Source organism: Meles meles, chromosome 8, assembly GCF_922984935.1.
Source record: "Meles meles chromosome 8, mMelMel3.1 paternal haplotype, whole genome shotgun sequence".
NCBI lineage: Eukaryota > Metazoa > Chordata > Mammalia > Carnivora > Mustelidae > Meles > Meles meles.
Window position 1 is genome coordinate 62,992,398 of NC_060073.1, and position 23,545 is coordinate 63,015,942.

The 23,545-nt window shown below is 35.9% G+C and overlaps 1 protein-coding gene across 1 annotated transcript in view; it reads left to right on the forward strand.

Moving 5' to 3' along the window:
- UVRAG (UV radiation resistance associated) overlaps positions 1 to 23,545 on the forward strand; it is a 301,625-nt gene that overhangs the window by 121,079 nt on the left and 157,001 nt on the right. The window contains exon 7 of the mRNA XM_046016488.1: positions 14,572 to 14,677. Within this exon, the coding sequence (XP_045872444.1) occupies positions 14,572 to 14,677 (106 nt within the window). The remainder of the gene's footprint in view (positions 1 to 14,571; positions 14,678 to 23,545) is intronic.

Genomic DNA, 23,545 nt, shown 5'->3' on the forward strand with positions numbered 1-23,545 from the left:
ATGATATAATTTTTAATTAGGTTAGATTTAGGTTAGATTTGCTAATGTTTTATTTAGTATTTTACAATTCTTTATGAACCTATTTTTTTTTTTAAAGATTTTATTTATTTATTTGACAGACAGAGATCACAAGCAGACAGAGAGGCAGAGAGAGAGAGAGAGGAGGAAGCAGGCTCCCCGCCGAGCAGAGAGCCTGATGCGGGGCTCGATCCCAGGACCTCGGGACCATGACTCGAGCCGAAGGCAGAGGCTTTAACCCACTGAGCCACCCAGGCGCCCCTACAATTCTTTATGAATGAGGCAGGCATATAGCTTTATTTTTAGTGTGCTCTACTTACCCAAATCAAAACTAGTAAGAGCTACCCCAGCCTAAAATGAATTGAGAGGCTCTCTGTATTTTCCCATGAATTGAAACAGTTTATATAATTTAGGTTTAGGTGGTAGTTCTCACCCATAAATCCATCAGGGCCTGCAAACCCTCCACCTCGCTTTGGTTACCTTTCCAATTTCTTTGTGGTTATTGATCTATTCAGGCTTCAACTTCTTGTTGAGGCAACTTGGTAATTTATTGTTTTCTAGAAAATCATTTGCTTTTGCTGGCTTTTTTAGTTTATTGGCATAAAGTTCTATGTAGTATTCCTTTTAATTTTTAAAACTTTGCCCTTAGTGTAGTTTGTCCTCTTTCTTGTTTCTAATTCTGAGGTACTTTTATATGTTCTTCCTCAAGTATGTTTATTGTACAATGAATATATTTTAAATTAAACTTGCATTTTAGCACATGGATGGTATTACCAAAAAATCTGGGAATGATTTAGCCTGCTCTTATGCCAAATGTGGTTCTTCTTGCCTGAAACGAGTTATTCAAGATGTAAATTAGAAATCTGAAGAGTTGATTATTGTTCTGTAACTGTTGCTTCATCAGTGTTGTTTGTTTTTGAGGATACATCTTACTTAGACCTGACATACTCATTATCACATGCTTTCACACCACCTAACTCTCCCCAGTAGAACTTCCCCACCCATGACGCTACCATTTACTTTTCCATGAGAGTGTTAATTTCATAAGTAGTAATAGTATTCTGTCTTATTTGATGCCATTGCCATGAGACGATGTGTTCTTCTCAACTATGTGTATGGTCTAGACGGAGGAATGTAGAAGTAGGCTTTGGGGTAGATTTCTGGTCTTTTGGGAAAATATCATATTTAATAAACCCATCAACAAGTATTTGAGTGATTCCCTTGTGTCCAAGACTGCTGTAGGTGCTGTGGAAATGCAAAAGATTTCTCAAGCATTTAAAGTCCACAGTAATTTGGCTCTGATCACCCTTCTCAGACCGCCTCTCATGACAGCGCTCTCGTGGACTCTTTGCTTTTAGCACACCCCCTACTTCCTGTTGTGAACATGCAGTGCACTCTGCTCTTTTAATGATTTTGAAAAGCTAGTCTCAGTACTCAAAATGACTGTTCTCTTGCATGCAATTGTCCTACCTATCTTTCGTTCAGATTGAAGCTTAAATCCCTTCCCCTTTAGTGAACCATTCACAAGAACAAGTTATCTCAGACTAATGTTTCCATTTTGAAAGGATAATTAGATTTTTAGATCCAGACAATAACTCTAGGAAGGTGTGTGACAATCTATGTAATGAAACCTTTAGGAACAAAATGAGTATAAGTATAAGCTGGATGATAGTATAAGTATAAGCTGGATGATAGTAAAAAATAGGAAGATTTATAACTGCTTATTATCAATCTAGAGGGAAATTTCTAATGGCATGATATAGGGCTCTGTTTTTGATCTAGTCTTGATGAACATGTCCATTCATTCAGTTATTTACTTTCCAAATGTTCATTGAGTACTACATGTTGGAAACTGTGCAGTATGCTGGGGATATAATAGTGAATTAGGGAAATGTACTTCCCTTTATGATATTACAATCCAAGCATTTGAACAAAGATATAGAAAGCATATGCAAAGTTACAAATTTAGAAAGCTAATGCAGTGTTAATGTGGAACTTATAGAGATGGCGATTGCTTTGTGTAATAAAGTCGGTATATAGATCTCTGGGGGCTGGAAAGTAGATTATATACATATATATGTATGTAATATGTGTATATATGTGTGTGTGTATATATATACACACACACACATATTTAAGATGGGCTGAATTTATATATTCAGCCCATCTTAAATTTCAAGATGAAAATTAGGGACACTTGGGTGGCTCAGTTGGTTAAGCAGCTGCCTTCAGCTCAGGTCATGATCCCAGCGTCCAGAGATCGAGTCCCACATTGGGCTCCTTGTTCAGAAGGGAGCTGCCTCTGCCTGCCACTCCGTCTGCCTGTGCTCACTCTCTCTGACCAAAAAAAAAAAAAAGAATATAACCTTATACTTGAGTCCCAAAACCAACAGTATTAGAAGAGGAAAGCATGACATATGGGCACAGCCCATGCAAAAAAAGATATAGAACCTTAAATCAGTTGTCAATCAGTGTTAATAATCAGTGAAATGTGGCTGCTGGGAAAATTCAGGCTATGTTGATAGGTATTTAATATCTGGAATGAGAAATGATAGACCTTTGTTCCAGGCAGACATATCTGAATTCCTAGGTTCCATTATAAAAATCGTTCTTTAAAAGGGAATTTGACAATTAGAAATTTGTATTGTAGTATTATGTGATTTGCAAACTTTGAAAAAAAAAAGTTCTCAAGGCATTTTTCCAGGAGTTTTTCTATGCTTGATACACTTATAAGAAAACATGAGTAAATTTATGAGTCAACATTTCATAGAATCTAGGAGGAACAGAATCAGATGAAATCTTAAAATAGTCTTCTCTTATTTATTGAGTGTCTCCTATGCTTTGAGGGTTTAAATGTCTGCTCTGCTTCTGGGCTTCTTCCTATTCTTGAGGGAAGGAAGACAAGAAATATGTATAGAAGGTCCATAGCAGGTACTATGAGGAAGCTCATATGAGGATATACACTAATAAGATATAGGACTGTGTTTTCAAGGCATATGGAATCCAGCGCTGCAGGGAAAGACAGTAAGCAGATTATTACATGATCTGGACTCTAGATAGAGCCACGCTCCCAGGGTCAATGAAGAAGACCACAAATCAGATAAGGGTATAGCCTTAGCAAATGTTAACTACTAAATATTCCTGGACTTTCACCTGAGTTTTTCCTCTCTGAGAGGGATTTCTGGATCTGTTCTGTACTGGGAGGAAGAAGGGAGACAGATAGCTTTCTCTTTCTCTTCTTGCAAAGCTACTAATTCAGTCAGATTTGGATCCCTCCCTTGTACCTCACTTACCTTAACTACCTCCTAAAAACCCTGTCCCCAAATACTGTCACTTTAGGAGTTAGGTCTTCAACATATGAATTTTGGGGGGATGCAGTTCAGTTTATAACATCAGATTATCTTCCTTTTGATGAACTAAAAGTCAGGATTTAGGACTTTAATTATATCTTCCAAATACCTTCACCTTATAAAGTAGCATAATCTTGGAAGTAATATCCTATCATAGTCACAGGTCCTGCTAACACGCACGAGGAGGGGTTGATGCCGGGCTAGTATACCAGGGGCTGGGAATCTTGGGGGCATCTTGGAATTCTGCCTGCTACAAAGGTGGTAGGGTAGAAAGCAGCAGCAGATTTAGATCAGGGATGAGGGCTGTTGTGAGTAGAATGGTAGAAAAAGCACACAGCAACCTGGTATGGTAGGAGCATTAAACTGGGACTTAGGTATTTAGAAGGTTCAGCCAAACTGTGTATCTGAGTAAAAAAGGACTTTGGCAACTAAAAATTAATTTAACATGTAAAGTATTACTGATATTGAAGTTTTTTGGGGAGATAATGGCAAGATTGGTTTAGGAATGATAGGTTTATGGGTAGAAGATAGGTAACAGTGAAAACCCATGGGCTTTGGACTTAGACAGACTTGGTTTTGAACACTGATTCTGGCACTTACTGGCTTCTTACATGTAGAATGAAAATGATAATGTATAAAGTTTATGGATTTTTTTGAAGGTTAAATGGAATATTACATTTCAGGTTTTTAGCCCAGTGCCTGGCAACATAGTAAGCACTAAATAAATGTTTATTAATTCAGTTATTTATTAAATATATAAATATGTATTATGTGCCAGATGTTCCTTTTGGCCCCAGGGTTTTAATAATATTAAATACCAAATATTGTGCCTGAGCTAGATTTTATTTGACTTTGAATTTCCAGGCTAAAACAGTTAAGTGTTAATTTGTATGTAAATAGCCACATTACACATTCCATAGTATGGAAAATTTTCAAGCAAAGAGTAACATCTAATCATAGAATTTTAGAATTTGTGATCATTCAATTTTATATATGGCCCTGGTTTTTTGGTGTAAAGAGCTCTAATGTGCCAGTAGTCAGCCTAGTTACTGATACACTAAAGAGTTGGAAGGTCTCCTGGACCCCATTTCATTGTTTTGAATTTTTTAATAGTACGCCGTTAGGGCACCTGGGTGGCTCAGTGGGTTGAGCCTCTGCCTTCGGCTCAGGTCATGATCTCAGGGTCTCTGGTATCAAGGCCCACATTGGGCTCTCTGCTCAGCAGGGAGCCTGTTTCCCCCACCCCCCACCTGCCTCTCTGCCTACTTGTGACCTCTCTCTCTCTCTCTGTCAAATAAATAAATAAAATCTTAAAAAAAAAAAAGTACACCATTAAAATGTGTGTTTGGGGAAGAGTATTCTCCTGGCAGTGTTCCAAATGGATTGAGGAGGGCAGAGATTAGAAAGAGGGAGGGGGGCGCCTGGGTGGCTCAGTGGGTTGGAGCCTCTGCCTTCGGCTCAGGTCATGATCTCAGGGTCCTGGGATCGAGCCCGCATCGGGCTCTCTGCTCAGCAGGGACCCTGCTTCCCTTCCTCTCTCTCTGGCTGCCTCTCTGCCTACCTGTGATCTCTGTCTGTCAAATAAATACATAAAATTTAAAAAAAAAAAAACAACTTAAAAAAAAAAAGAGGGAGGGAGGCTTTTTTTTTTTTTTTTTTAAAGGTAGGCTCTGGCGAGCTTGGAACCCAGTGCAGGGCTTGAACTCGGGACCCTGAGATCAAGAGCTGAGCTGAGATCAAGAGTCAGACACTTAACCCACTGAGCCACCCAGGAGGCCTTTTTTTAAATGCCAAGCTGGGGTGCCTATAGTGGGAATAAGAAAAAGGAAATGGAGTTAAGAGCATTGGGGAAGAAGAATCAACAGACTTGGGTACAGACTAGGAGAGAGGAGAGGGAGGGAAAAGACTGGTGTAATGTGATATTGCTGCCAGTTAACCCTTCCAGAGCAGTGTGGTGATTCATGACTTTGATGGTGTCTAGATCTTTATCATTGATGGAAGGTGTTATAAACATGACTAGAAGCTCATATATGTTAACTTTCTCTAGGTGTATTACGTAATGATAGGAACTACATAGACAAACACTAGCTGTTAGAGAACGTAGAATATCTAAAACATTTTGTGTCTGTAGAGATGAAGAAAGGAAAAGTGGTTAGGTAGTTAGGTATGGCTGCATTAGACAGCACTAATCTTTTAAGTTACAAATTTGTAGATTGTAATATTTCTAGTTGTCTCCAAGGGAATTTAGTCATAGATATGTATCAAAGCATCAGTAACTACGACATAAATGAGAACTGGTTTATCTCTGTTACTCTGTGAGAGGAGAAACATGGAGTACTGGATAGACTGTGTTGCTGGTTGGGGCAAAGTCTTCGGTCTTTATTTTTATTTATTTATTTTTTTAAAAGATTTTATTTATTTATTTGACAGACAGAGATCACAAGTAGGCAGAGAGAGAGAGAGAGAGGAGGAAGCAGGCTCCCAGCAGAGCAAAGAGCCCGACACGGGGCTCGATCCCAGGACCCTGAGATCATGACCTGAGCCAAAGGCAGAGGCTTTAACCCACTGAGCCACCCAGGCACCCCAAGTCTTCGGTCTTTAAATCCTGTTCTCTTCTTTCACTCATAAGATTATTGACAGGTTGCAACATGCATAATGATGTAGGTGATATCCGACTGGCATATAGCTTGATAAGGCAGGCATTCTGGAGACTCTTTGGGCAGATAAGCTACAATAATACTGACCAAGTGACAGGGTTACCTTTGGTACAAAGGAGAGATGAAATTGAGAAGAACAAGGGTAGAAACTGAGAAGCCAGTCAGCAGGGTATTGGCTAGTTGAAAGTTGACGGTGGCAGTGGACTTGGAGAAAGGAGAACAGATTCCAAACAGCTTTAATCAAGTTCTTGTTGCTAAATCTGTAGATTTAGGTTACTTGATGTTAGGACAGTGGTCATTCTGTCTTGAAATGTTCTGTTCCTTGGACTGCTGTAACATCTACTCTCCCAGCTGTCCTTCTACTTCTCTGGACATTCTTGGTCAGAATTCTTTGCAGCTTTTAATTTTTTTTCTAATCCCTTAAATATTGATGTTCCTCAGGATTCTGTTCTAGGCTCTGTTCTCTTTCATTCTCACAGTCTTCCAGAATGATCTCATTCACTTTCATAACATTAATAACCATCTGTGTGCTAATGATTGCCACATTTTTGTCTCCAGCCAAGATCAGTCTACTAAGTTCCAGACCCTTATATTCAAGTCATATTCAACACCTCCTTTTGGATATTACACAGGCATCTCAAACTGAAGGTAGAATTTTCTTTACAAACTGCTCATTCTGTATTCCCCATCTCAATAATTAACATCACCATTTTCCTTATTCCCCAAGCTGTATACCAGCTATCATTTCCCCCCTTTTTTTTTCTTTGCAGTATAATTTATATACAGTAAAATGCAGGGAATTTAAGTATACAGTGTGATGAGTTTTGACAAATGTACCTACCCATGTTGTCATCATTCAATCATGGTATAGAATATATTCCATTTTCCAGAAAATTTGCGTATACCCCTTTGCCAATCATTCTTACACCCTTACTCCTATGCCTGACTGAGTTAAACCCTTTTCTTATTGCCTCTTCATTATTAGCTTTTCCTGTTGTTAAACTTCTTATAAATGGAATCATATGGTATACTCTTTCAGTTTCTGACTTTTTTTGTTCAACATACGGTATTTGAAATTTATCTAGGTTATTGTGTAGATCAGCAGTTTATTTATTTATTGCTGAGTGATATTTCTGTGCATATACTATAATTTCCTTACCCAGTATCTTATTAATGAATGTTTGAGTTGTTTCTACTTTTTAAAGTTCTGAATAAAGCTTTTAAGGAATAGCCTTATAGAAGTCTTTTGTGGTCATATGCTTTTATTTCTTTTATTATACTTCAGAATGGAATTACCTGCTCATCTGATAGTATGTTTAGTTTATTGGAAATTGCCAAACAATTCTTCAGTAGTTATACAGTTTTACAGTCCTATTAGCAATGTTTGAAAGCTCCGCTTTTCTACTCCTTGGCTTCATTTGGTATTGTCATTTTGAAAATTTGAGCAGTTACAGTGGGTTTTGGGATATCCTTTTGATTTTAATTTTTAAATCTATCGTGAATAGTGAAACACCATTTCATGTTATTGGCCATTTTTATATCCTTTGTGAAGTGTTTATTCAAATATTTTGATAACATTTATTGGGTTTTATTTTTATCATTGATTTGTAAGATTCTTTGGTATTATAAATACAAGTCCTTTGTCAGATTATATTTATATACACACATATATATAACATTTTTTTCCTACTCTCTGTCTTGATTTTTAGTTTTTGCTGTAATACCTTTTAATAAGTAGAAGTTTCAGATGTTGCTATAATATGTTATATCAGCTTATCTTATGAATAATACCTTTTGTTTCCTCTTTAGAGAATCTTTGCTTAATGGAAGGTCATGAGGTCATGAATACCGTTTCTACACATTAGTCTAAAAGCTTTATAGTTTTAGATTTTACATTTAGTTTTTCATCTATTTCAGTTTAACTTTTTGCGTATGATGTGAGGTAGAGATTAAGGTTCATTTTCTCTCAATGTCAAAGTCCAGTTATTTCAGTGTCATTTGTTGACAAAATTTTTCTTTCCCTAATCAAAAAATAGATTTATTTTATATAATGGGTTTGTTTCTATAATCTGAATTCTGTTTCATTCATCTATTTGTTTAGACTTCTATAACTACTACTTTATAAACTAGCTTTGTGATAAGTCATAAAATCTGGTAGTGTAAGCTTCAACTTTGTTTTTCTTTAACATTTTCTTGGCTATTCTAGGACTTTTATATTTGTATATCAACTTTAGAATCAGCTTGTCAGTTAAAAAAGACTGCAAGGGTTTGGCTGGGATTGTTTTTGCTCTGGATAGATTTAGGGGAGACTCGACTTGCTTAACAACATTGAGTCTTCCAACCCATGTAATTGTTAGATGTCTCCATTTGTTAGGGATTTTTAAATTTCTCTCAGCAATCTTTTATAGTTTTCAGTGCGCGGGCCTTGCACATCTTTCATTAGTGTTACCTAGTATTTGTTTATATGATATAAAAATACCATTAAGTTTTTATATATTAATCTGGAATCTTACAGTCTTGCTAAACTTACTTATTAGTTTAATTACATACTTTTTAATTTTTATATGTGTACAATAAAGCATCTCTGAGTTGACATTTTTGCTTCTTCCTTTCATATATTTATAATTTTTTAATTGCCTTATTGCAGTGATTTGGACCTGAGTTACAGTGTTGAATTAGAGTGGTAAAAGTGGATACCTTTCCTTGCTCCTGATCTAATATTAGCTGTAGATTTTTTCATTTAAGTCCCTCTTTTGTATTAGCTGTAAATTTTTAAAAAATAAATTCTTCATCAGAGTAAGCTCTCCTTTTTTTTTTTTCCCCAGATTTTATTTATTTATTTGGCAGAGATCACAAGTTGGCAGAGAGGCAGGCGGGGGTTGGGGGGTGGGGGTGGGAAGCAGGCTCGCTGCTGAGCAGAGAGCCTGATGTGGGCTCAATCCCAGGACCCCGAGATCATGACCCGAGCTAAAGGCAGAGGCTTAACCCACTGAGCCACCCAGGCGCCCAGACCTCCTTTTCCCTTAGTTTGCCCAAGGTTTTTTGGTTTTGTTTTTAATCACTAACACGTATTGAATTTTATCAAATGCTTTTTGGGGGACATCTTTTGAGATAGCCATATTTTTCTTCTTTATTTTGTCATTATTGATTTTCAAATGGTAAACTAACCTTGTACTCTTCAAATAAACCTATTTGAACAAGATGTGTATTATCCTTTTGATACATTGCTGGATTTGATTTGCTAACTTTTTAAAATGATTTTTGCATTTATAGTCATGTATGGTACTTATCTTTTCTTGTCATGTCATATTTTGGTACAAGGATTATACTGGTCTTATAAAACAAATTGAGAAGTGTTTCCTCTTCTTTGAAAGATTTTGCTAAAACTAGTGTAATACCAGTGAAGTTCTCTGAACTTAGAGTTTTGTACATGAAAGTGGTTTTAATTACAAGTTTAGTTTCTTTAACCAATAATCGTGATTCAGATTTTCTAATTCATTTATTTGTTTTGGAAACTTGGGATTTTTTAAAGCAATTTGACTGTCATCTAAGTTTTTAAATTTTTGGCATGTTGCTCATAATTTCCCAGTAATGCCCTTTAAATGTCTATAAGATCTAGTGATGTCTTTCCTTGTGTTCCTGATGCTGGTAATTTGTTTTGGGGCCTCATTCTTTTTTGTTTTGTTTTGTTTTTTTTTGAGGGGTGGGGCATCGTTCTTTATTTCTCCTTCTCTCTCACTTTTCACGTCTACACATTCCTGTTCCCTTTTTAATTTAGAGCAATGCCTAAACTTTTCCTAAGGAGCCTATAATAACCACACTCCAGCCTTCCTGTTTACAGTCTTGCCTCTGTGTCCCATTTACCTTCTTTTAGGAAGAACGATCTTTCTAAATATAAATGAAATTAAATCTTTTCTAGCTTAAAACTTTAATAGTTTCATAATTGCTTCAGGAAAAAAAAATCTATGCTTCTTCCTATGAAATACAAAGTCATCAATGATAAGGTGTCTGTCTCAATAGATACCTGTCTTTTCTTATATTTACTTCTCCCTTTTTATCTCTTCCCACATGCCATAAGGAAGTATACTGCCTTTCTAGGGATTCTGATTTGTCATATTTCACCTAAAAACAGAATGCAGCATTTCAGATGTGATATGATCGATACTAAGGGGATAAAAATTGTCTCCTAACTTCTCCTTTACTGAGATGATTGTTAATATTTGCTTGGTATGGTCTCAATATATATTATTTGTTTGACATAATGCCTTTTATTCCATAGATTTTTATATTCACAGGACTGTCTTACCCCAAAACATTTTAAAGCCCAGTTTCCATTTTACTGTTATCTCAAAGCATATTAAGTAATAGTGCTGCATCTGTTTGCTCCAGTTAGAGTGCCTCTCAGACAGCTGTTTGATCCCTCCTCCTCAAACCCATGGCAATGAGTTTATTTCAGCTTGGCAGTGTTAGTGTTGGTATTCGACCTGCCACCAGACGACTAGATGATGTGTATTTCTTTATAGTACCATTTCATAGTTTGCAAAATCAAGAAACAGTCCTCTGAAACTGTCTAGCTGGTTTGGAAGTAAAGCAGTTGTTCCTTTCCTTGTCAGTTCTTCACCTCCTCACCCTCAGGGGAATCAGGATGCCCCATGTTATGTTTAAAAGCCTAAACATATCAAACTTTTATTCTTCTGTTGGGTTGAAAGGGGTCGTTATTAGCTCTGTCTTGATGTAGCAGGGGCTCTGAAAGTCTATTTGGATAACACTGAAGATTGGAGGAAATGTGACTCTGTCTGTGTGTTTTAAGCCCCTAAGGTAAGATCAGAAAGCGTCTGGGGCTGTGAGAGCCAAATAGCTGAAGTCATACATTAATTATGGTCATGAATCATTTTTATTTTTAAAGTCTTTACCATTTGACAAGGTTGTTTGCATAGTACCAGTGAGTTTCAGGCAGCATTTTCTCCCTTTTAAAGTAACAGGCTATTTTGTTGATTTCTGCTCTGAGTTGATAATGCCTGTTATTATTACAATTCTGATTACTTTTTTAGTAAAAATTGCATGTTTCCTTACTTGAGTGAGTGGTTTTTATTTTATTTTTGTTTTGAATATAGTATTTTAAAGTTGTAAATATAGGGAACTATCACTATAATCTTTCACTCTCCCACTGATACCTGTAAAAAATAATCAAATCTTTGGCTGAGCTTTTATGTTCAGGAGTTAGTTGACATGCAGTTTGCAGATATCTTTTGAGTCCCTCCTTTGTGCCACATTCTGTTCTAAGTGCTGGGAATGTATATAAAAATAAGAGATTTTTTTTTCTTGGAAAGATGTAGTAAGGAAATAAACAGTTGCTATAAAATGTGGTTCTGTCATCTTTGTTAGAGGTTTGTATATGGATTGCTGTAGATTTCCAGAAGAAGGAGTGCCTTCACCTGTCTGGAATAGTCCAGAAAGGTCTTTGAAGAAGTGATTATGCTTGAGCTGCCTTTTTAGTGGACTCAGGAGTGTACTTATCTGTTAAGAGATGAGGAAAACTTACAGGCAGATAGATCAGCTCACTCACAGGCACAGAAACAAAAAAAATGGCATGATGTGCTTGGAGAATTGCTGGGAGCTGAGCACGCAAGTTAAGGACTATCAGGAAAGGAGGCTGGAGATATATGCTGGGACTGCATGACAAGGGGCCTCTCTTTGCTTTTAAATTTCTGTAGAGCCACCTTTGTAAGAGAGTATTACTACCAAGAGAGTGTGTACACATACATTCCCAGTGCAAGAGGCAGTAAGATGGAGTGTAACCTCTGTTGGATTCCACAGGATCCTCGAGGAAGTTGCTTCAGTAACTTAGCTCATGAGCAAAATAGCTATAGTAAGAGTTGTTCCCTTCTAGATGACCTAAGTTGCTCCCTTTTAGATGGCCCTTTTAGATGATATAAGAAATCCTCAATAACTATCAAGCAATTTCTGAAAGTGCAGTATATGTCATGAATATTTTTGGTGTATAGTATCATCATCATCATCATAATGTAGGCAGAGGTAGTGATGTCTTTGCTTGTGTTCCTGATGTTGGTTCCTGATGCCATCAAATCCCTAAAAACGTTCACCTTGTATAAAGGATATCTTTCAGGTTAGAATTATTGAATGATTTTTTAAAATTGAGGTAAAATTTACACAGTGAAATGCATAGATCCTAAGTGTAAATTCTGCATATAGCTATGTACCCGCACTCCAGGAAAGATATGTTGGACATTTCCATCACCTCAGGGAGTTCCCTTTGTTTCCCCTGTCTTCTATCAGTCAGTTCCACCCCACACAGACAGCCAGCAACTCTTGATTTCTGTCACCATGGATTGCTTTTACCTGTTCTTGAACTATGTATAAATGGAATCATACAATCTACTTTTTGTTCTTGGCTTTTTTCACTCAACATAATTCTTTTAATATTAGTTCAGATTGTTGTGTGATTCAATGTGTCTTCCTTTGTATTGATGAGTAGAATTATACCTCAGTTTGTTTATTAATGCTCCTGTTTGATGGACATTTGTGTTGTTTTCTATGAAAATCTTCTACGGATCTTCATGTAGACATATGTTCTTATTGTTCTTGAGTAAATGCTTAGGAGTAGAAATACTGGGTCATAGGTTAGATGGATGTTTAATTTTATAAGAAACTGTTTTCCAAATTGTAATACTTTTTTATACACTCTTACCAGTAACATATACAAGTTGCTCCACATCCTTCCTAGTATTAGGTGGTGTTATTTTAATTTTAGCTATCCTAGCAGGTGTAAAATGGTATCTTCTTATGATTTTAATTGCATGTTCATGATGACCAAGATGTTGAGTACCTTTTCTTGTACTTACTGGCCACTCTTATGTCAACTTTGTGAAGAATTTTACTTTTTTGCTCATTTTTTATTGGGTTGTCTTTTTGTTACTGATTTATAAGAGTTCTTTATATACTCCAGACACAGTCCTTTGTCAGATTGATGTTTTGCAAGTATTATCTCCCAGACTGCTTATCATTTTCTTAATGCCATCTTTAGATGTACAGACATTTTTTATTTTTGTGAGATCCAATTTATCTATTTTTAATTTTATGGTTAGTGCTTTTCATGCCTTCTCTATGAAATCTTTACCTCCCCCAGGGTTGCAAGAGATTGTCTATTTTTTTCTACAAGTTTTATGATTTTAGGGTTTATGTTTACTGTGCTGTCATTGAATTAATCTTTTACATGTGCTCTGAGGTAGGGAATGAAATTATTTTTTTTTTTGCCAGTTTATCCAGTACCATTGGTTTAGAAAACTTTATTTTCTCCATTAGTTTGCCTGGATTCCTTTGTCCAAAATCAGTTGGCCATATATATGTAGCTTTATTTATATAATCTTTACTCTGTTCCATTGATCTATGTTTTGATCGTTACGCCAGTACCATATTGTTTTGATTATGTAGTTTTATAAAAAAAAGTTTATCTTGGTTTATCTCTTCTAGATTCTTTGTTTTTCTTTATAAAATACGGTATCAGCTTCTTAATTTCTTTAAAAAAAACGAAAGCCTTTTGAGATCAGAATTGTGATTGTGAAACAAAGACCCATGTATAGAAATATAATGAATTTCTGTATATTGACCTTGTATCCTGTGACCTTATTAGTTCTAGTAGTTGTTTTGTAGATTACTAATGAAATTCATTTTCATTATATGAAAATCATGATTATCTAAAAATAAAGACAATTTGTATATATGTATAAAGAAATATATAAGCTATATTTGAAGACCAACAGACTAAGAAAAACACAAACCCATAATGAAAGCAAAAAAGAAAAATAGTTCTTAATTTTTTCAGCGTTTCTCATTTCAGAGTGGCTACTGCTGCCTTAACTGGGATTATTGTTCATTCTTTTTTTTTTCTTTGTGTATACCCATAGGTAATATTTTTTGTTATCAGTGATCTTCTCCTGGTGACTTTAGCACTCTACTTAATTTCTCTGGGCCTCAGTTTTCACCTTTGTAGCATGATAGAATTCAACCAAATTCTTTCCTTTAAGAAAAGCAAAAAACAAAAAACAAACATTACTTATCTATAGAGAGAGAGAGTATTGAGGGAAGGACCGAGGGAGAGAATCTTCAAGCAGACTTCCTGCCGAGTGTGGAGCCTGACTGTGGGCTTGATCCCTTGATCCATGAGATAATGACCTGAGATGAAACCAAGAGCCAGGTGCTCAATCAACTGAGCTACCCAGGAACCCCTCAACTAGATTATTTTCTAAGACGTCTTCCAGACTCCTGTGAGTTTGCCATTTTAGCTCTCAGTGTATCAGAGGTGGGCAGGCAGGCAGGAATAGAAAGGACGTTTTTAGGGTCCATAGTAATTCCTGTTTATTTCATTATAAATGTGCTAGGGAATTATGAAATGGTCAGTTTGAGTTGATTACTAGTTCTGCTTATCCTGGAAGGTTTGTCCTCATTTTGTTCCATTTATATCTGTTGCTCTGTGTTAAAAGTTTATAGTTAACTCACTTAAATTTTTCTGCAACTTTTATTTCTAGGCTTCACAGAGCCCAGTGTGCAATTAAACAGACTCAGGTAACAGTTCAGAAAATTGGAAAGGAAATTGAAGAAAAGCTAAGGCTCACATCTACAAGCAATGAACTGGTAAGTTTTAAAATACATTTACTTGTTTAGACTCCTTGATCTCTAAATGTGATCATCATGTTCTTCTTATATTAATGAATTTCTTTTTCAAAAAGCTTTAAGTAGTTACTTTTTCTTTTAATGTTTTGCTGAGACTTAATGTTGGCATTTAAATGTTGGAGAACACGTTCCTATTTCCCGTAATCTAACACGCAGAGTGCCTGCCTTTTGCTGCTAGGTGAAATTTTAGATTACATACAATTACTTAAAAAATAATTAAAAGTTATTTTATTAATGTCTTATCAATGTAAACTCTAGATGTGAACTGTATAGTGAATAAAAAATAGCTGCCAGAAAGAAAAAAACAAACAAACTTTAGGGACTAATCTCCTTTTAAAAGATGAATTTAAAATTATTGGATTGGATTTAATAGGTTGGTTTATGGACAGTGTTCTTTCTTGGGAAAGATTCCTTTTGGGAAAGATTGATGAGGCATTTCCAAAGAAATAGAAGTTCCAACCCAAGTAGACGATTTAAGATATTAGTATAATTTGGGGTTGCTTTATACTCTTTCTAAATACTAAATATACTAAATCTAAATCTAAATACTAAAAATACTAATTTTGATGTAAAGATTCTGTCTTTGTAAGCAGAATAGTAGGCATAACTAATAAATTGAACTTTTCTCAAAATGAAGCCACATGGCTATGGTTAGCTTTTGATGAAATTTGTGCTATGGATTATGATAGTTAAAGTACAATTCAAATCCTCAAATTAAGTCCTAACCAAAAAAGCTTGAAGTATTTGTTTTCTCCTAGATAGGCAGTGTCTTCCAGTTGTCATTTATAGCACCATCAACTTAGGAGAAGGCCTTTGTACCTCTAAACAAATATTCTGTATTATCTTGAAGATATGCCAGAGATAGTAATTTAATAGATGAACTATAGAAAATCAACACAGTTAACCATCAACAGAGACATCTCATGGAATTTAAAGTGAATGGATGATGATGTATTTAAACTATATAAAATTGCTGATTTTGACCCATAAATGGCAGTTTCATATAATTCAACCTGATGGATAAAGTGTCTGATGCTGTACCTGGCACAGAGTGGGCATACAAAATATGGTGGCTATAATAGCTATAGTAGTAATGCTTATCCATTTGACTTTTCTTGCCTATGGAAAATCTTCTGTTTTAGAGAAGCTGTTAAACCACCTCTTGTTTTAACTCAGCCTCGGTAAAGGAAGAAAAGCCAGACCACAAATATATTGGAAAAGGAGAAAAAGCAGCTAATTTTAAGCCTTTCTGTAGTGTACAGAAATGCCACATTTTTAGAACCTTTGTCTGAGGACAAATTGCTAGGGTTTTTGTTTTTTTTTCTTTCTTTCTTTCTTTTTTTTGTCTCCCAAGGCAAGACTGGGAAATTACTTATTTCATTAAATGACAGCATATGTTTTGTCTCAGTATGGAAAAATGTATGTTTAATCCTATTTTTCTAAAATATAAGTGGTGACATACCAAGCAAGGTGATAGAATGTGTGAGTTTAAGGAGGTCAGGTTCAGAGGTTCACTGTGTGTTTTTATGCCGCCTGGTCAACATAGACAAGAATTGTTGATATTTGAACTGAAGGTGAACCTAGGCATCATCTAGTTCCCATATAACTTCCCTAAAATCATCCCTCCTCAGTACATTCTGTTCCCTTCCCTGTTATGTTTTTCTCCGTAGTATTTACTACCCTTTAACATGCTATATATTTTACATAGGTATTTTATTTATCTGTCTCTCTAATCTCTGTGAGAGGAGAGATTTTTGTCTGTGTTTCTCCACTGCTATATTCACCAGTGTCTAGAAAGGTGCTTAACACATAGTAGGTTCAATAAATATTAGATTTACGAATGAATCTAGCATGTTAAATAACAAAATTCAACCAAGTTAATTTGAGTATCTACTTGACTTTCTCAAATGATTCATGAATCAGTGGGGCGGCACCTCTTCTAGAGAGAGCTCCAAAGCTCTCTCCAAAGAGTCCTACAGAATGCAAGGTTTTTAATAGAAGGAGGGTGGGGGCAAGAAAGTTATTAGCAAAAGAAAAGGATTTTTCCAGGCAAGGCTGCTTTCTAGGAGTAAAAGCAAGGTCTCTTAGCTTGTGGATTGCCTCATCTTTTTTGTGGGGATAGAGAGGGCCAAAGTGGCAATCTTACTGGCATGGTTTGAAAGATTCTTGGCTGGCCAGATAAGACTGCATTTCTAAAGGAGATTAGTTTGGGAACTTGGTCTAAGTGACACTATTTGGGGCCTGTATTTTGTCTTTTTATTTATTATTTTTTAAACAAGGATAAAAACAAGCATTAAACTGTTAAAAAGGACGGAGAATGAGGCCTGAAGAAAGGAAACAACTTTCCCATAATCATTTGACAAGTAAAGACAAATTTTGGTTTACTTGTCTTCTTTCAGGGAATAATACCATTTACTTGTTAATTTTCTACTTTACAATTTACCTGTAGCAAGTTAGAAACCTTTACTACTACCTTTTTCCCTCATTCCTTTCTAAATTGGCCCAAGGTCATTATACTTCAACCCAAGCATTTTCAATTTTTAAGAATTGACTTTAATTTTAGCCTATATCTAGGGGCACCTGGGTGGCTCAGTCAGTTGAGCGTCTGCTTTCGGCTCAGGTTGTGGTGTGGTACCAGGGTCCAGGAATTGAGCCCCGCATCAGGCTCCCTGCTCTGTGGAAAGCCTGCTTTTCCCTTCTCCCTCGGCCTCTCCCCTGGCTTCTGCTGTCTCTTAACCTCCTTGCTGGCTCTTTCTCTCAAATAAGTAAATAAATAGATAAGTAAATAAATAAAATAATTTTAGCCTATGTATAATCAGAAGACAAACTTGATGCTGAAAGAAATTAGAACACTTTGTAAGACCAAACTTAAGTACCTCTGTTATTAGAAATTGAGTTCATACTTGATGGCTTTTAAAGATTTTGCATCTTCTCATACTACATCAATAGCCAACGTATCTTTTTGACATTTAATTACATTTCTTATGAAATTTCTGCCATTGTTATCTTGAATTTTTGCTTATGTTTTGGATTTTGTCAGCTGCCTTTCCTGTATCTGTTGATAATTGTATTTTTGCCCATGTTCTTGTATTACAATGATAAAATACATTTGTTAATTTTTAAATGTTAATCCACTGTTGCATTTTTGGGGAAAGCCCCTCTTGTTCATGAGGAGTTATTATTTTTTTATGTGCATTGCCAGATTCAATTTGCTAAAATGTTTAAAGTATTTTTTAAAAGATTTTATTTAAAAAATTTTAAAAAAATTTTTAAAAAGTAAATAAATATATAAAGTAATAAATAAATAGATAAATAAATTAAAAGATTTTTATTTATGTATTTGTGAGCAAGAGAGAGAGCAAGCATGAGCGGAGGAGGAGTAGAGTGAGAGGGAGATGCAGACTCCCTGCTGAGCAGGATGATGCCCTGGGACTCCTAGAGCATGACCTAAGCGAAGGCAGATGAATAACTGGCTGAGCCACCCAAGCGCCCCTGTTTAAAGGATTTTTGCATCTATATTCATGGGGAATATTGGTCTGTAGTTTTGTTTTCTTATCATCTGTTTGTGTGGTTTTGTTGTCAGGGTGATGTTGGCCATAACTAGTGATTTGGGAAGTGTTTTTTCTTCTATTTCCTAAAAGGATATGTGTAGAATTGTGTGTAGAATTGGAATTATTTCTTAAATGTTTGGTAGAATTTACCAGTGAAGCCATCTGGACCTGAAATTTTCTTTGTGGATTTTGAACTAGAATTCAGTTCTTTAATAGTTGTGGATTATTGACATTATCTGCTTCTGGAGTGAGCTTTAGTAGCTTATGTCTTTCAAGAATTTGTCCATTTCATTTAAAATGTTAGTCTTTTTAATTTTAGCTGTTCTCTTATTGGCTGTGTAGTGTTCTCTAATTTTAGTTTATAATTGCATTTCTATGATAAACATTTTTCATATATTTATTGGTCACTTGTGTATTCTTTAGGAAGTGTAAGTTTATTTCTGCCCATTAAAAAAAATAAACTATTTAGGTTTACAGAAAACTTGCAGAGATAGTTCAGCGAGTTTCCATTTGACTTTCATCTGGTTTTCCTTAATGTTAACCTCTTCTATGACTATGTTACATTTCACATGGTACATTATCAAACCAAGAAGTTGACACTGATACATTACCATTAACTGTGGCCTTTATTCAGGTTTCACCAATGTTTCCACTCATATCTTTCTTTTAAATAAATAAACTTTATTTTACAACAATAGTAGATTTATAGAATTACTACAAAGATGGTACAGAGAGGATACCCTACAACCAATTTCTCCTGTTACTAACATTTTACCTTGTTATAGTTAATGCATCTGTACTGATAAATCTTCATTCACTAAAATCCATGCTTTCTTCAGATTTCCTTAATTCTCACCTGAAGTTCTTTTCTCTTCCAGGATCCCGTGCAGGAACCCCTATTAGGAACCAACCTATTTGGTAGACATGCTTCCTTAGACTCTTGTCGGATGTGAAAATTTCTCAGGCTTTCATTGTTTTTAATGACTTCGACAATTTTGAGGATTACTTGTCAGATATTTTACAGAGTATCTCCTGATTGGGACTTGTCTGATGTTTTGCCATGATTAGCCTAGATTCTGATATCCCTTTTTTTGGTTTCAGTATCCAGCCCAGGATACCACACTGAATTTAGTCATGCCTTCCTAGGCTTCTCTGATCTAGGACAGTTTCTCATTCCTTCCTATTTTAAAATCACTATTTCTTATCAGTGTTGATATTTACCTGAGTCACTGCTTGGTTAAGGTAGTGTCCCCCAGGTTTATCCATTATACTCCTCTAGAGTATTCTTTCCATGCTGAATTTTGTGAAAGCAAAATACTAAGTCCAGCCTCACTCCAGTAGAGGGAACTAGTTTCATATTTTTTCCCTCATTTTTAAATGGGATTTCTGTCTTCTTATGTTAAACAGAGGGGGAGGGGAGAAGGAGAGAGGAGAATGTGTGTATATGCACATGTTTGCATGTATATTTGTATTTTTCTTAACGTTCTGTGACTTGCCTTGTCATATTCTTTTTTTTTTTTTTTTTTAGATTTTATTTGTTTATTTCACAGACAGAGATCACAAGTAGGCAGAGAGGCAGGCAGAGAGAGGAGGAAACAGGCTCCCCGCTGAGCAGAGAGCCCGATGCGGGGCTCGATCCCAGGACTCCGGGATCATGACCTAAGCCGAAGGCAGAGGCTTAACCCACTGAGCCACCCAGGCGCCCCAGCCTTGTCATATTCTTAATGATGTCTTCCAAGGAGCAAAAGCTTAAAAGTCTAATGAAATACAATGTGTTTTTTAATGTTATTTTATAGGCAGGGTTTTTTGTTTTCTTTGTAAGAAATGTTTGACTAACCTAAAGTTGCATCAATTTCTTCTGTGTTTTGTTAAAGAAATTTCTGTAGTTTGAGGCTTGTCATTTAGATCTATGATCCATCTCAAGCTAGTTTTTTTGTACAAGTTCAGTAAGGTTCTTTTTGCTCCATATGAATATACAGTTGATTTAACAGTCTTTCCTGGTTTAATTGTTTTGAAATATCTGTCCAAAATTAATTGACCAAATATGTGTTCATCTATTTCTGGATTCTCTGTTTTGTTCCACTGATCTATATGTCTACCTTGCACCAAATACCAAAGTCTCTTACAAATCTGTTGTCTTAATACCAGGTAGGGCAAGTCCACCAGTTTTGTGTGTTTTATAAGTTACATGGGTTGTCCATGTTCATTGTATTTCCAAGTGAGTTGAGAATCAGTTTATCCATTTCTTTAAAAAAAAAAAAAAAAGGCTGTTGCAATTTTGATAAGGATTTGTAAATCAGTTTGTGGAGAATTGCCATCTTAGCAATAATGAGTCTTTGGAACATGGCATTTATTTCTTTTATAGACTTTTCTGTAATTCTCCCAATATCTTGCAGCTTTCACTGTGAAGATTTTGGACATCTTTTATGAGTTATTCCTAAGTAGTTTATGTGAGTTTGGGGGGGCATTCTTGCAAATAGCATTGTTTTTGAATTTTTGTTTCTTTTTTTTTTTATTTATTTTATTTCTTTTCAGTGTTCCAGCATTCATTGTTTATGCACCACACCCAGTGCTCCATGCAATATGTGCCTTCCATAGTACCCACCACCAGGCTCACCCATCCCTCAACCACCCTCCCCTCCAAAACCCTCCATTTGTTTCTCAGAGTCCACAGTCTTACCTGTTTGTTGCTAGTAGGAAAGAATACAGTTCTTACTAATTGATTAACCTAGTATCTTGCAGTCTTATTCTATTAATTTTGTAGTCCTCAGGGTTATTTTGTATGTTTATTGGGATTTTCTGTGTAAACAACCATACATGCAAACTTGGACTGCCTTGTGTGCTTTATTATTTAATTTTTCTGACTTATTTCTATAGCTAGAACATACAATACAATATTGAATAAAAGTGATACAAGTGGAAATCCTTTCTTTTTTCCTGTTCATGGGGGGAAATGATTCCTCCTTTCTTAATTAAGCATAATGATAGTAATACCTTTATTGGTGTTAGGAAGTTCCCTCTTATTCCTAGTTTCTGAGAGTTTTTATCAAGAATGGATGTTGAATTTTGTTAGATGCTTTTTCTGAATCTATTGAAATAATCATGTGATTTTTCTCATTGACTCTCTGTAATTTCAGATGTTTAACATTACATTTCTGGAATAAACCTGAATTGGTTACAATATATACTCTTTTTTTGTATCTGGCTGGATTTGATCTAGAAATAATTTCAAGGATTTTATGCTGTATTTATTAGGGATGTTGAAATACAGTGGTTTTTTTTTTAATTTTTTTAATTTATTTGACAGAGATCACAAGTGGGCAGAGAGGCAGGCAGAGAGAGGATGAAGCAGGCTCCCTGCTGAGCAGAGACCTGATGCGGGGCTTGATCCCAGGACCCCGAGATCATGACCTGAGCTGAAGGCAGAGGCTTAACCCACTGAGCCACTCAGGCACCCTGATTTAAATTATTTTATCAGATTGGTAGTAGGATTACGGTAGCTTGCTCAAATTATTTGATCAGTGTTCCTTTTTCCTATTCCATCTTGACCAGAAGCAGAAGTGTCTGCTTTTAATATTTTCTAGTCCTTTGTTGAGATTTCATCTTTTTATTCATTATGAGAGTATTACTTTTTCTGGGACTTGACTGAGACGTCATATCTTTTTATTCTTTATAAGAATATTTTACTTTTTCTCACTCAGCATATTTATAATAGTGGCTTTAAAGTCTTTGTATGATAATTCTAACATCTCTGTTATCTTGGGGTTGGCATATGGTGGTTGTATTTTCCCTAGAGAGTGAGTAACATTTTCCTGGCTCTTCATATATTGGGTAGTACTGTATAGTATCCTGGGCAATGTGAATGTAATTTTGTGGAATGTCTGGATTTTGTTACTTTCCTCTGAAGAACATTGATGTTTTCATTTAGCAGGTAGTCAGCTTGGTTAGGCTCAAACTGTCATGCCTGCAATGGACTTGGCTCAGATTTCATTCAGTTCAGTACTTTTACCTTTAGGCCCAGCTGCTTTCTGTTTGCCTCATACATGTGTGGTTTATGATTCAGAGATTCATATTGAATTTAAACAGAATCTGGGTGTCCATTCTCTGACTTCCTCCATTCTGGTGGCCTTGATTGTGTGATCTCTTTTCCCCTGGTTCCCCTGGCCAGAGAGATGGTTGTCTTTCATTGGAGTTTGACTGCAGCCACCCTCAGGACAAAGCTACAGAAAAGAGGAAATTCACACTTTGAGTTGGTTGCTTGCACCAGGGTCTGAGTCTCTCCACAATTTACCTGTCATTGATCAATCTCCAGAATCCTCAGGTAGTAGCGTTTTGTATTTTATTTAGAGTCTGGAGCTATTACTTATGAGAGGACCAGTTTGTTAGGTGCTCATTCTCTGATAGCGGAAGTAGAACTTACGTATTTTTTTTAAAAGATTTTATTTATTTATTTGAGAGAGAGAGAGAGAGAGAGAGAGAGTGAGAGCACATGAAAGGGGAGGTCAGAGGGAGAAGCAGACTTCCCGTGGAGCTGGGAGCCTGATGTGGAACTGATGATCCCAGGACTCCGGGATCATGACCTGAGCTGAAGGCAGTCACTTAACTAACTGAGCCACCCAGGGACCCAACGAATGTATGTTTTATTATTATATATACCTTTTGCTTTATCTTCCTAGCTGGACCTGGGTTCAAGGCCTTATATTGCCACTGAGTCTATGAAATTAAGGGGTTGGATTAAGTATTTTCTAAGGAAATATTTTCCCTTTCTTAGTGGTTGAGAAGGTATAAGTGCAATAGAAAGAACCTACAAATGACATTTTTAAAAGCAAATTTGTTCTCATAGGACAACTGCCATAGTTCATAGCTTTTCCCCAGATTGTTAATTATTTCTAGGTTTTGTGGGAAAACTAATATAGATGAATGTTCCCTAAGCCACCATTCTCAAACTTTTTGGTCTCAAGACTCCTTTTGCTCTTAAAAATTATTAAGACCTCAAAGAACTTAGCATATATCTGTTGATGATGCCTAGGCTAATAGAAGACAGATGGATTCTCACATTTATTTCTGCAATCAATCTGTTGTGATACCACAAATCTTAGAGACTCTGGAAAGCTCTGCTATATAGTTATGAGAAAATGAGAGTGAAAAAGGGAGATAACAGCTTAGTAGTATTATGAAAATATTTTTGATCTCACAGGTGCTGAAATGGTCTCAGAAATTCTCATGTTTTCCTGGACCATGTTTTGAGAACATTTTGTCTAAGACTTTTTAGCTCCAG